Below are 14,328 nucleotides of genomic sequence, written 5' to 3'. Positions count from 1 at the left end.
TAAATCACGGCACCAAGATTTGAATTGTGGCCTTCTCAAGTCTAAACCCAGTGTTCGTCCCATGACAGTTTTCAGAGCAGGTGGATGACATGAGCTGGGATGGAAAACTTCAGCAACCATGAGCAGTGGTGCTGCCTTCTGAGAAGCATCTCCAAAGGGATCGACTCAACTTGGGAGGCTGTTAGTGAGGCTGGCAATAGCACATGCGTCTTGCATATTATCTATATTCTCTCTAGCTGTACGCACTCCTGGGGTACAGGAGTGATGGTGAAACAATATTCCTCAATTCAAAACTGAGGAATGGCTCCCCATTTCAGTGAAGATAAACCGTAAATTCACTTAATATGTCATGGTTAGGAATGCTGACCCTTAAACCAGATTGTCTGGGTTTAATTCCTGGCTTTGCCATATATTAGCAGTGGAACGTTGGACAAGTATTGAATCTGCCTTTGCCCCAGTGTTCTCTATAAAATGGGCATGTATGTGTTCTTACCTCATAGAGCTGTTGTGAGGGTTAAGGAAACTGATATGATTGATATGTAGGAAATGCTTAGAACAGTGCCTGCCACCGAGTAAATATGTACATGGGAGTTACCACCACTACCATCATCTTCATCATTATCACCATCATCACCTTCATTTCTCCTGCCTCACCTCTCATCTCTTTCCCACTCTCGTCTCCCCTCTCTGCCCTTTAGTAACAACTACTTTCTTTTCTTCACGTGTGCCAGACCCCCTCTCACCTCCAGACCTTCATATCTGCCTCCCTCTCTGCCTGGAACACTCTTGCTACTCCTCTTGCCCACAGCCCTGCGTGGACACCCCACACCCATCCTCACCTGGATGACTCATTCAGATGTCATTTCTGATGTCACTTCCTCCAGAAAACCTTCTGATACCTCCTCATACCTAGTATGGGCCCTTCCTTTGGGTCTCAGAGCACTCTGACCTTATCCTGTCATAGCACTTAACCACTAGGTGCTTAATTGTGTGTTTACCTGTCACTGTCCTCCACTGAATGGTAAACTGCTTGTCAATGGCTATGTGTCACTCTAGTTCACTCCTTCCCTTAAGTTGGAAAAGGAAATGACAAAAATGGATATTTTAAAGAAATGGATTTTTTTTGTCAGCACTGCATTTAGCTCTAGATACTACACCAGGTGCGCATTAAAGAATAATTGCGTAAGAGAGCTTCCAATTTGCCGTAACTGACCTCACATGCACTCAGCTGAGTCTCTGATGAGGCATTAAATAATAACAAGATGCTAGAAATAACGCTCATAAGAGCCATCCCAAAATGAAACAAACTAGAAAAAGAGAGAGTTCCCTGTCACTGGAGGTATGCAAGTAGAAACAAATGGTCACTTGGTGGGAATGATAGGGAGGGAAAGGGAAGGGAATGAGGTCGTTTAACCTAGAAAAGGGAAAACCATCTTCAAATGTTAGATAGAGGACCATAGAAAAGAAGCAGTCCTAGAAAAGAAAAAATATTCTGTCAGCCCTCACAGGGCAGAACTAGAACCAGGAAGTGGAAAGTACCAGGAAGATTATTTAGATTCTACACGAAGAACTTTTTTTTTGATCACTAGAGCTGACCCCAAGTGGATTTTCCTGAAAGACAGTGAGTTCTTCATCAGGTGAAGCCAGTGTCAAATCAGCTTGGATGACCATTTGCCTGGGATAATGTAGTGAGATCATTCACTCACTCACTCACTTATTCGGTCACTCGCCTCTTCAGTTATTACACACCTACAATCTACCAGGCACTATGCTAGAGACTCAAGCTCCAATAAAACAAGCTCCTATCTTTAGGAGAGTAAGTAAGTAAGCACATTCCACAAGTCCATTCAGCTGCAACCTCTAGAGGAGAGCGGCCAAGGGGATGGAGTAGAAAAGCCCCCAAGCTCACCTCCTTTCATGAGCACACCAAAGTCACAGCTATCTGCAGAACCACCATCAGTGAAAAAGACTGAAACCTACCAGAAAAGACCTTCTACAGCTACAGATATGAAGAAACCACAACGAGACGGGTAGGAGCGCGGGGTGGGGGTGGGGGGGGCGGAAACTGGTGATATAATCAAATCCCCTACCCCCCGGGGTAGGCAACCCAAAAGCTGGAGAATAATTATATTGCAGTTGTCCTTTCACAGGAGTGATAGTTCTGAGCCCCCCGTCAGGCTCCCCAGCCCAAGGGTCTGGCACCAGGAGGGTGAGCTCCCAGAGCATTTGGCTTTGAAGACCAGCGGGGCTTAATTGCAGGAGCCCCACAAGACTGGGGGAAACAGAGACTTCACTTTCCAAGGACGCACAAAAAATCTCCCACGCGCCAGGAACAAGGGCAAAAGCAGTCATCTGATAGAAACTTGGGTCAGACCTACCTGCTGGTCTTGGAGAGTCTCCCGGAGAATCAGAAGGGCGACTGCCGGGGCCCCCGGGCAGCCATATTTGAGAGCGCATTCTCCCGCAGCGTCAGCCAGCCGTGCCAGGTGGGACCCTCCCACTACCTCGTTAGCCCAAGATCTGGCCCCGCCCAACAGCCTGCAGGTGTCGGTGCTGGGACGCCTCAGGCCAAACAACTTATCAGATAGGGGACACAGCCCCACCCATCAGCAGACAGGCTGCTAAAGACTCAGAGTCCACAGTTGCCTCTGGACGTGCCTCTAGACACAGCCCAGCCCACCAGAGAGTCAAGACCCAGTTCCAGCCACCAGTGGACAGGCACCGGCCCCTCCTGCCAGGAAGCCTGCACAAGCCTCTAGACCCACCAGGGGACAGACATCAGAAGCAGGAAAACCTCCACCTCACAACGCAGGCCAGATCCTACCTTGGGTCCAGCTGGGCCCTGGCCCTGCCCACTAGCAGGCCTACACAACCTTCCAGACACCTGGACCCCATACCCAACTGTGTCACGAACCAGCCCCCCTCAACCAATGATCTGAAACGAGTTTGGGGATCCCTGGGCCCTGCAGCCGGACTCCAGGAACCAGCTCTGCCTGCCAGCAGTCCAGCACTAACCCCAGGATCTGGCGTCACTTGTGGGTGGGCAACAGCCCCAGAGTCTTTAGGACCCTGACTCCACCACCAGTGAGGCAGCACTAGCCCCAAGGCCCCCTGAGTTTCTGCAACCAGCCACCTTGTGACCAGGCCCCACTAAACGGCAGCCAGCAGCGTACATACAAGGCAGGTCCTGGCAGCCAACCAGGCCTACGGGACCACCCACATAGCCTGCTGCAACAGAAGGACCCATGCAGCCTTCTTAGGGCTAGAGCATATAGCTCGGGTGACAAGAGGGGAGTGCACTGCTAGGATGCATAGGGTGCCTCCTACAGAGGGCCACTTCTCCAACCTACCACAGACATAAAAATACCAACAGCAACTTAGACAAAATGAGGCAAGAGAGGACTATTCCAGACGAAAGGACAAGATAAAACCCCAGAAGAACTAAGTGAAGTGGAGATGGGCAATCAAGATGATCAAAGAACTCGGTAGGAAAGTGGATGCACAGAGCAAGAAGTTAGTTTTTAACAGAGTTAGAAAATACAGAGAACAACCAAAGAGAGATGAATACAATAACTGAAATGAAAAATATACTAGAAGGAATCAATAGTAGACTAAATGATGCAGAAGAATGGATCAGTGAGCTGGAAGACAGAGTAGTCGAAATCATGGCCACTGAACAGAAAAAAGAAAGAAAGAAAGAAAAAGGAATGAAAAGAAGTGAAGACAGTTGAAGAGACCTCTGGGACAACATTAAGTACACTAATATTCACATTATAGGGGTTCCGAAAGGAGAAGAAACAGAGAAAGTGCCTGAGAAAATATCTGAAGAGATAACAGCTGAAAACCTCCCTAACCTGGGAAAGGAAACAGTCACCCAAGTCCAGGAAGCACAGAATGTCCCATACAGGATTAATCCAAAGACGAACACACCAAGACACACTGTAATCAAAATGACAAATATTAAAGATAAAAGAGAGAATACTAAAAGCAACAAAGGAAAAGCAACAAATAACATACAAGGGAATCCCCATAAGGTTATCAGCTGATTTTTCAGCAAACTCTGCAGGTCAGAAGGGAGTGGCATGATATATTTAAAGTGATGAAAGGGAAAAACCTACAACCAAGAATACCCAGCAAGGCTCTATTCAGATTTGATGGAGAAATCAGAAGCTCTACAGACTGAATCTTTGAGGACTAGAAGTTTTCCAGGTGAGGAAGAGATGAAAAATTATGTTCTAAGTAGGGAAAATAGCATGTGCAGAGATGCAGAAATGCCTGAATCAGAGAAATGAAAAAGGTGAACGTGGTGGGAGAACAATGTGGTTGAATCAGCTTAAAGATACACATCATACATCAGGAGTTGAAGAGGGTCACAAAGGCTCTCTCCATTTCCAAAATTCTGATTCTGATATCATCCTTTCTATAATACTAAGAAATAGTCAAATATTTATGGAGAACATTGAATCATTTATTCAGGGACTCCCTGGAGCCCCAGGCCAGGGGCCTTAGTGGCTGAAGTAGCAAATAGTTCTCATCTTTTAAAAACAAAAAGAAAATGTGTTGACTCTGGACATGGTCCTCCATTCACATTAGCATCTGAAAAAACTCTACAACTGATTGAATCAACTAGAAGTGCTAAATTTCTATCAGCAACATGGTTGTGAAAAGGATGTTATAACAAATAGAATTTAATTTTTTCTATGATCTAATGACAGTTGTATATATAAGGAGATAGCAATAGATGGAATTTTCTAGCCTACTCAAAGCCTTTCGCTTCAGCCCTATACCATCTGATCACCATAGGCTGGGCCATAATGTCTAAACCAGGTTGTTTGGGCTGTGGTAGAGTGGACCAGCCGTACCCAATTGTGTGCTGCAGTCTCAGGGAGCTTGAAAGTCAAGTTTCTCCTTAGAACTGGGTAGGTTATTAAAGGGAGAACAGTGGGAATTGGTAGTTAAGAGCTCAAGCGTTCTGGTTAGACTGTTTCAAATCCTTAACCTCTTCCAACTACTTAACTTTGAACAAGTTAGTGATTCTCTCTGAGCTCTGTTTTCTTTTTTTTTTTATAATGATACCTTTCTTTTTTATTATTTATTATTATTTTTGGCTGCGTTGGGTCTTTGTTGCTGCACGCGGGCTCTCTCTAGTTGCGGCGAGCGGGGGCTACTCTTCATTGCAGTGCATGGGCTTCTCATTGTGGTGGCTTCTCTTGTTGCGGAGCACAGGCTCTAGGCGGGCGGGCTTCAGTAGTTGTGGCTCATGGGCTCAGTAGTTGTGGCTCATGGGCTCTAGAGCGCAGGCTCACTGGTTGTGGCACACAGGCTTAATTGCTCCGTGGCATGTGGGATCTTCCCAGCCCAGGGATAGAACCCGTGTCCCCTGCATTGGCAGGCGGATTCCCTGCACCACCAGGGAAGTCCTGAGCTCTGTTTTCTTATTTGTAAAGTCAGAAAAATAATACCAACCTCCTGAGAATTAAACAAGATAATGTATAAAAATCCCCTATATATATGAGCATGCCTCATGCTGTTATCAATGATTATCATTGTTAATCTCAACAGTAACAAATGGCGTCCAATCTCCCAGTCCATGCTTTAAGAAGAGAAAATTAAAGCTGAAGTAGAAAAATAGAAATAATAAATATGTGAGGCTGTGTCATACTTGGTATTTTAAAATGTCATATTAATAATGTAAACTGTTTTTGAATGCCTCTGAAATGTTATTTGAGCAAAGGTTACTGATAAAAACTCAAACCTCAGAGATAGAAATAAGAATCAAAGTGACCTTGAAAAGTTTGAAAGACTGGAGAAAAGCATGTTTGCTAAAACCTGGAGGAAAATCAACAGGGCCACGGACAATGTAGTATTGTTCAGGATAACAGCAGCATCAAATGTGGAGACCCATGTAGAACTGGGTCCAAGATGAGCAAGATTTGATTAATACTGGCCCAGTGGAAAACAAACACACATAATAGGGCACATCTGCTACAGTGGAAAGAAGCCTGGGCTGGGCCAAAGAAACTCTGGGCTGGTGCTAACCCTGTGCTAACTCTGATATTACTTTGGGCAGGTCCATTCCCCTATGGAAACCATCTCTAATGTGTAAGCACTGGATGAACAGCTCTTCCAGTGCTGAAATTGTTCCTAAAAAGGAAAAAAAAAAAAAAAAAGAAGGAAGAAAAGAAAACCATGAAGTAACGCATACAGTATATTCGTTAATTTCCATTAGATTTTATTTCATCAGTTATAATCACAGCTCTTTGAAGAAATACTCACAGTATAATAGATATCATTTCCTGAATGCCTATTTGCACCAGGCTCCGTGTTAAGGGCTTTACAGTTATTGTCTCATCTATTTCATGCAACAGCCCTGATAGGCAGGTATTATAGATAGATATTGTACCCATTTTACAGTTAAGGAGGCTGAGGTTTGAAGAAGTTAAATGACTTTCCCAAGTTACTTAGGTATAACTGGTGGACTCAGGGTTCAAATCTAGTTCTCTCTGACTCCAAATCTTTTGTTCCTTCCCACTTTTTCGTGGCCCCTTAGTGCACTGAGAAAAATTCAGAGGATGGTTAAAATATTGAAAGACGTAGAAGTCTGACGCTATAAAGGAAAGGTCCAAGAAAGGGTGTGTTTACCTGGTTCTCACATCAAACACCAAACTATATTCCAGCACAACAAAGATTAAATGGCTAAAAATTAAACCAGGGTTGTACTAGAAGAAAGCATGGGTAATTTCTTTAGTATGTATCAGAGAAGGGAATATATAATACAAAACTCAAAAGCTAAAAAGAAAAAAGAAATGTGACTATATAAAACATTTTAAACTTCTGTATGGCAAGAAATAACATACAAAGGAAAAGTTTAAATACTTTAAATACAATAATAAAAAATACAAATACCAAACTAATAAGAATATTTGCAATAGTTATCTGAGGTGAAGAACCAATATTCTTAATATGCAGATAAATTTTTAAAAGAGCAAACTACCCAAACCAAAAAAAAAAAAGGCAAAATAAGTGAACAGGAGTTTTATATAAAAACAAATTTAAATATCCAACAAGCATATAAAAAGCTGTTTAACCTCATAATTGAAGAAATGCAAAATTTAAAAATATAATTGTCTACCTATCAGAACGGCCAAGGTCAAATATTAGGGTATGAGCAATTTTTACAAGAGTGTGAGGAAGTAGCCTATCATATTATTTGTGGGAGTATAAATTAATGCTACATTTTTGGAAGCAACTTGGCAATAGCTACCAAAATTTAACACTCATACCCTTTATCCAACAACTTACTGTTAGATGATATTTATTATAAAATTGTTTGTAATAGCAAAATACCAACATAAGCTAAGCGCCCATCAACTGTGCCCTGGTAAAATAGCTTTACATTGACTAATAGAACCTTCCATGGCTATTAAAAAGAATAAGATAATGTATAAGAATATGTGAATGAAGAATGCTCTCGGGATTAAGAGAAAGAAACTACTATGTATAAAATAGATAAGCAGCAAGGATATATTGTACAGCACAGGCAAATATAGCCATTATTTTGTAATAACTTTAAATGGAGTATGATCTATGAAAATATTGAATCTCTGTGCAGTACACTGAAACTAATATTGTAAATCAACTATACTTCAATAAAAAAAGAATGCGCTCTAAGATGTGTTAGTAAATGAAAGAAAATCAAAGTATAAAGCGATATTTAAAATATCTTCCTATGTAAAATTTTTAAATTATTTATAATTTTATAAACCTGCTTATATTCATAACAGAAATAATTGGTAGTATATACAAGAAGCCATTAACACGGTTACCTTTGGAGAGAATAATTAGAGGTGGGGAAGCCTTTTATTTTTATACCTTTTTGTATGGCTTTAATTTTCACATACGTGCATTATGTACATTCAGTTGTCCCTCAGTTGTCCCCAGGGACAACACACACACACACACACACACACACACACACACACACACACACACAGATACCAAAATCCACAGATACTCATGTCCCTTATATAAAATGGTGTAGTATTTGCAAATAATCTATTCATATCCTTCCATATACTTTAAATCATCTCTAGATTACTTATAATACTTAATACATTGTAAATGCTATGTAAATAGTTGCCAGGTATGTAGCAAATTCAAGTTGTGCTTTTTGGAACTTCCTGGAAAGTTTTTTGAATATTTTCAATCCGAGGTTGGCTGAATTTGCCAGTACAGAACCTGCAGATATAAAGGGCTGACTGTATATTAATTATATTTTTTATATCAATACGTTATCTGGGCAATGAGATTATGGCCTGTTTTTGTTCTCTTCATTAATAGTTTCTGTTTGTTCAGGAAATAAATATTTTTTAAATGTACAATAGCAAACTAAAAGAAACATAATGCAGGGGCTTCCCTGGTGGCGCAGTGGTTGAGAGTCCGCCTGCCAATGCACGGGACACAGGTTCATGCCCCGGTCCGGGAAGATCCCACATGCCGCGGAGCGGCTGGGCCCGTGAGCCATGGCTGCTGAGCCTATGCGTCCGGAGCCTGTGCTCCGCAACGGGAGAGGTCACAACAGTGAGAGGCCCGCGTACCACAAAAAAAAAAAAAAGAAAAAATAAACATAATGCTTATACTTTTTAACTTAAGAAGTGTATGTCCAGGGAACTTATCCTTCAGAAACACCTTCATAAGAATTTTTTTTTTTAATAAATGTATTTATTTTTGGCTGCGTTGGGTCTTTGCTGCTGTGCACGGGCTTTCTCTAGTTGCGGCGAGCGGGGGTTACTCTTTGTTGGGGTGCGCAGGCTTCTCATCGTGGTGGCTTCTCTTGTTGCGGAACACGGCGGGCTCTAGGCGCGCGGGCTTCAGTAGTTGCAGCATGCAGCCTCAGTAGTTGTGGCACACAGGCTTAGTTGCTCCGTGGTATGTGGTATCTTCCTGGACCAGGGCTCGAACCCGTGTCCCCTGCATTGGCAGGTGGATTCTTAACCACTGCGCCACCAGGGAAGTCCCCACAAATATTTTTAATAATAAGAAGCTAGACACAGCCTCGACCTCATCAGAAGGGATCCTACAGAAAAAGTACTGGTACATCCATACCATGGGATACTAGGCTCCTGTTAAACGTTTTAATGATATGAGCTGAATTGGATGATGACCACAATAGATTGTTAAATGAAAAGCTAAACAAAAACAAGTTATACAACTATATATATGATATGATATTATCTGTTTAAAGAAAAAGTCAATAATATATTAAAATATAAAATAGAAAGAAACAAATCACGATAAAGCGACCTGCTTGCACCTGCATATAGCAGATTTCTAAAAAGCATACACTAGAAACTGCTAATGGTGGTTACTTCTGGGAGTGAAGATGGTGAGGGGACTTTTTACTTTTCTTTTTACACCTTTCTGAAACATAAGAATTAATTACCATGATCACATATTATTTTTTAATAAAAAGTTAAGTCTAATTGTTTGACAAAAGAAGAGGTCTTTCGGCCCATGACGTTTGTGCATTCAGCTTCCTGTAGGCAGAAACCTAGATCAAATTACTTTTCCTGTCTCTTCTAGCTCTCTGAGTCATACTTCTGACTCATCGACACCTAGACAGTCTCTGAAATGACTGTCATTTAATAAGGATTAAATCTGGGATTTTATAGTTCAAAGAGGTTTTAGACTCAAAGAGCCTAACAGTCCCTTCTAACTGAGGCAGGAGAGAACTGAGGCTCAGAGAGGTGATATGACCGTCACTCAACTAGTAAGGAGTGGCCCAGCCAGACCCAGGTTCACTCAGTGGACTTCCCAGTGTTACCGTGTAATCAAAGGTCTCAGTAAACATAGAAAGCCAATCAATGCTTTCACCAGAATAGAAAGCCGTGAAATTAGTAAAAGTGAATAAGGAGACTTTAACAAAGTTATTATGAGAGGACCAGCTTGTGGGATTAAAGATTACAGATGTTCCAGGCCTGACAGGGAAAACTCAGTGGCAACCCCCATCCACCATTCAATATCGTTGTCAAAGAAGACTGATGAGAAGCGAAATAAGATTCTATATATTATGTGTAGATAAGCTGATCAGTTCTTTTATTCTTTTTCATGTTCCATAGCCATCTTCCCTGGAAGTGAAAGGAAACAGAATTCAGATATCAGCTGTGTCGTTTGGAAAACTGGACTCTGTGTTCAGTTGAAACTGAAACAAAGCTTCTTAGAGGCTTGTCTTGTTCACCTTTGTTCCCCATCCACCATCCCTCTCCTGGGCACGCACAGAGCCCTGTCATTGGAAAGCACTTAGTAATTACATTGTGTTGGTTTAGACGGAATTGATTTGAGAAAGATTTTAGCTTTTGCGTCTCATTAAATTTGACTTCAGGGTGATTTTTCCCTCTTGGCAGAGTTTTGTGCTTATTTTTTAGATGCTCTGTTTCTCTTTTGGCAAGGACCCCAAAATGGGAGTTAGCAAGAGCAACATAAACTCCTGGCATTCTCTATTTCATTTTGTCACAATTCATTCTGAAATTGTACATAAGAAATGAGGCAGTCAAATTAATTTTGGTAACAAGGCTCAGGGCTGTCTAACCAAGCTCAGGGTGACAGGACCAGGCATATGACCAAAGAGAGGGATTTGGCGGGCAGCCAGCCCCATTCCATACAGTCTCCCCAGAATCTCATATGAATATATTATTCTGTCAGCACATACTTGTCTACATACATTACATGTGTCTTTCTTTATTATCCTGTTTTCCTTCTAATTTTGAAGGCTCCTATCTAACCCAGAAATCTAGGAAACTCATAGAAGCATATTAAATGCACACACACTAAAATCTTACTGGACATGGGTAGACAAAACTTTCAACCCATTCAGACCATGGCACAAACGTCCGAGGTGAAATTTCATCTTTCTGCTAACTAAAGTTATCAAGAGCATGAAATCTGATAGGTTAACACTCCAATGCCTGGGTAGGACATGAAGGGTTTTGAGGCAGGTAACATAATCTTAGCCTTTCAGTTTTGGGAAACTTTTTCCCTCTATCAGAATAATATGCCTTATGAAATACCAAAATTCTCCGGCTTCCTCTCTTTCAGGTGAATGGCATTGACCTTCGAGGAGCATCCCATGAACAGGCTGCTGCAGCGCTAAAGGGGGCTGGACAGACGGTGACGATTATAGCACAATACCAACCTGAAGGTCAGTGAGAACTCAAACTTACAATGTTCTGATGTGTTTCTGTGTGAATGGGTGCCTGTATTTCTGATCACCGGTATTAACCAGTCACCACCAACAAGATTTTTTAAAACAATCTATGGTGAAAAATTTGTGGTTTATGTCCAAAGAACACGAGACTTTGTTACCCTTAATTCCAAGGAAAACATCCAATAGTTAGAAAGGCCTGTTTGAAAATATGAATTTAAACAAATAACAAGTAGCATCAGCTTTATTTCATTTATATTCTTGTCTGGTATACACTTTTGGTCAGCAATGGATACTATAAAAGCAATTAAGATTTAGGAAGCAAGGGGGAGAGATCTCATCTACAGAAATAGACCATGATCAGTAGACCATAGTCTCTCCTTATGGCATTGACTTACTCTTATTAACACTAAAGTGGTTTTTGGATGTCCTTGACGTGGAATTTTTATTTTATTTTATTTTATTTTATTTTACTTTATTTTATTTTATTTTTGCCTCTTCTGCCACACTATCCCTTGTTTGGAATACATCACTGTAAACCCTGAGACTTGGTGAGATGTCATAAGTTGAATTAGCCAATTGAGATTTGATGAGATATTCTAAATTAGATTAGCCAAACCTGCGTTTTGATTGGTTTCAACATCTGTTTCTGTGATCAGAATGAGGATCAGTGAGACAACTGGGCTGTTACCTACTGTGGAATTGAGTTCTTAGCAAATTTATATATATAAATTGCTCTTTTGTTAAAGAAAGGTAGTCATGTATATCACTGTGGACTAGACTTTACAAAAAAATAAAGAGGAATATGGTTCTGTCTTCAAGAAATGTAGTTAATTGTTTTTGGTCTACATGGCTAGCAGAGGGGAGAATTTAACAGATGAATATGAAAGTACAAGGGACCTTCAAGGAAGAGCCTTTGTGCATCCACATGCATAAAGAGCTTCTTTGGCCTTTTCAAATGATTCTTTCTTAGCAACATTTGGTCTATTGATGTTTGGAAAATTGAGGTTTGTGTCTTTCCCGTGACATCTTAGGTTTTACCATTAACGGTGGCCAACCACATGTTTTACAAGAGAATAAAGAAAACATTCTGCCCTTATGTGTTTTGGTATGTCACTTTCACTTTGCCTGACTTTAGAATTAGAATTTGCAATTAAGTTACACCAAAAAAAAAAGTATTAATTGCTTTCTTCTATTGACCTAGCCCAGATATGGCCAGAGAGCCATCTGGGAAGAGGGGATTTGTGTTTGTCAAAGATGGACGATGACAGCACCAAGGAACCATGCTCTTCCCAGACAGTTTTGACAAGTCTTTCTACTTCTTAAAAATTAGTAGATATGTCTTCTAATAGGAATAAACAGCTCCAAAGTCCCCATTGTAAAACAGAAAATGAAAAAGATCTGGGTTAACACCATTTGATGAACAAATTCTACTTCATATAGAGTAAGAACTTGTTCATGGGATTCTTCCATTTTATTAATAGCTGTTATCTTTGGGTCTCAAACTCTATGCCCTACACCATAATCTGATGCAAGGCATAAATATCGTTGACTGTTTTCCCATTTCTGAAAACTTTCATCTCAAACAATTCTGGAGACTGATAAGATGGTCAGAACCATAGTTACACCAATTAGAAGCTCTTGATAGTGAAGACAGTCATTCAAATAACCTTGAACAGAATGATTACAAGCTTTAAAAGTTACAATAAAGGACAAGCATGTCCTAGTTCTATCAGCATAAATCTTCATCTTAAGCTTCCTTACAGCTTTGTTTCCTTTAAGCAATATACTCACTTTGGATACTATGCTGTACTTTATCAAGATGTCTGTTCAAAGCATGTCTTATAAATCAAATAAATTGATGTTTAAAGCGCTTCTAAAGATACCTGCAAATAACAACAACAAGCTTAGTATTTCAAAATGCCAAAGTACAAATCAGACTCATGGAATGACTTCCCCATTTTAATAGCCTAACTGCATTCTAATTTGTCATGGCTTTAAATCAGTTGGAAATGTGGTAATACGACATCAAGCAATCATTCTTCTCCCTTTGCAAAGGGAGAAGAATTTAACTATTCTTAATTTAACTTAATTTAGCTTAATATAGCTTAATTTAACTATTGTTTGAAATGGAAAACTGATTGGATTGTTGTTTAGGTCATTTAGGGACATGTAAATTATATGACATATTTAAGAAATAATGATCAATTTGCCTTTAAAATAACAAGTTAAAAGAAGAGTATACCATAAGATTCCATTAGGAAATTCTCACCAAGTCCCCTTAATTTGCACCAGTATTGTGAGGTATCCATGCTAAGACAAATTTTATTGTCATCTCTTGTAACATGGTCAAGAACCAGGCTTTCTGCAAAAATGTTTTTCACTTACGTTCAAATACTTTTATCAGGAATATTCTAGATGCCTTGCTCAATATTACTAGATATTCAGAAAATTCCACTTTTACCCTATCCCAGGTCTTTGTCTTTAAGGAATTTTTTATCTCCTTCAGGAAAAGAGACTTAGATACATTTAATAGAGATCAGTTCCTGATGACATATAACCAAAATTGTATGATAATGGCACCATCTCTAAGAATTATGGAATGTCAGAGAAGGAATAAACCTGCAGGAGGCAGAACAGTACAAGAGTACTTCATGGAAATGGGAAAATGCAACCAGACTTTGAAAAATGGGTGAGAATTCTATTCCAGAGAGCAGGGAGAAGGAATATCTTGATAAGCTACGTAAGATCGTGAGTTCCAAGCGTGCAGACACCAAAACCTATGTTTTGTTCACTGATAAATTTATCTTCAGTGTTGTACATATAACTGGTATTTCTTAAAAAGTTGTTGAACTAATGAAGAAAAGTTTACCATTCTTCAGTACTTGATTTTCCACTTGACAGTAATTGAAGGCTGAAGGGATTCATTTTTACTACTTGCACTTTTTCATTTTTGCTTCAAAGCAGAAAATAAGTGGTAAATAAGTGTATATTGCAAAATACAAAACTGTTTCCAACTGTATTTTTCATAGTACTTAGCACATTTTTTGAAATAATGATAAATAATTTATAATTATCATAATATAACAATAAGTGTCTTCCTTGGCAAGTTTCACTGCACAGGGTAA

At 40.1% G+C, this 14,328-nt stretch overlaps 1 protein-coding gene across 2 annotated transcripts in view; it reads left to right on the top strand.

The window, feature by feature from the left end:
- Positions 1-14,328, top strand: part of DLG2 (discs large MAGUK scaffold protein 2) — a 534,199-nt gene that overhangs the window by 211,426 nt on the left and 308,445 nt on the right. For both annotated transcript variants that reach the window (XM_027083549.1, XM_027083548.1), the window contains one exon: positions 11,095-11,197. In XM_027083549.1, coding sequence (XP_026939350.1) covers positions 11,095-11,197 — 103 coding nt within the window. The remainder of the gene's footprint in view (positions 1-11,094; positions 11,198-14,328) is intronic.

This window comes from Aethalodelphis obliquidens, unplaced genomic scaffold, assembly GCF_003676395.1.
Source record: "Aethalodelphis obliquidens isolate GAN/ISIS:26980383/991018 unplaced genomic scaffold, ASM367639v1 scaffold50, whole genome shotgun sequence".
Taxonomy (NCBI): Eukaryota; Metazoa; Chordata; class Mammalia; order Artiodactyla; family Delphinidae; genus Aethalodelphis; species Aethalodelphis obliquidens.
Note: the sequence above shows the minus strand (reverse complement) of the source record. Positions and strands in the feature narration are given on the sequence as shown.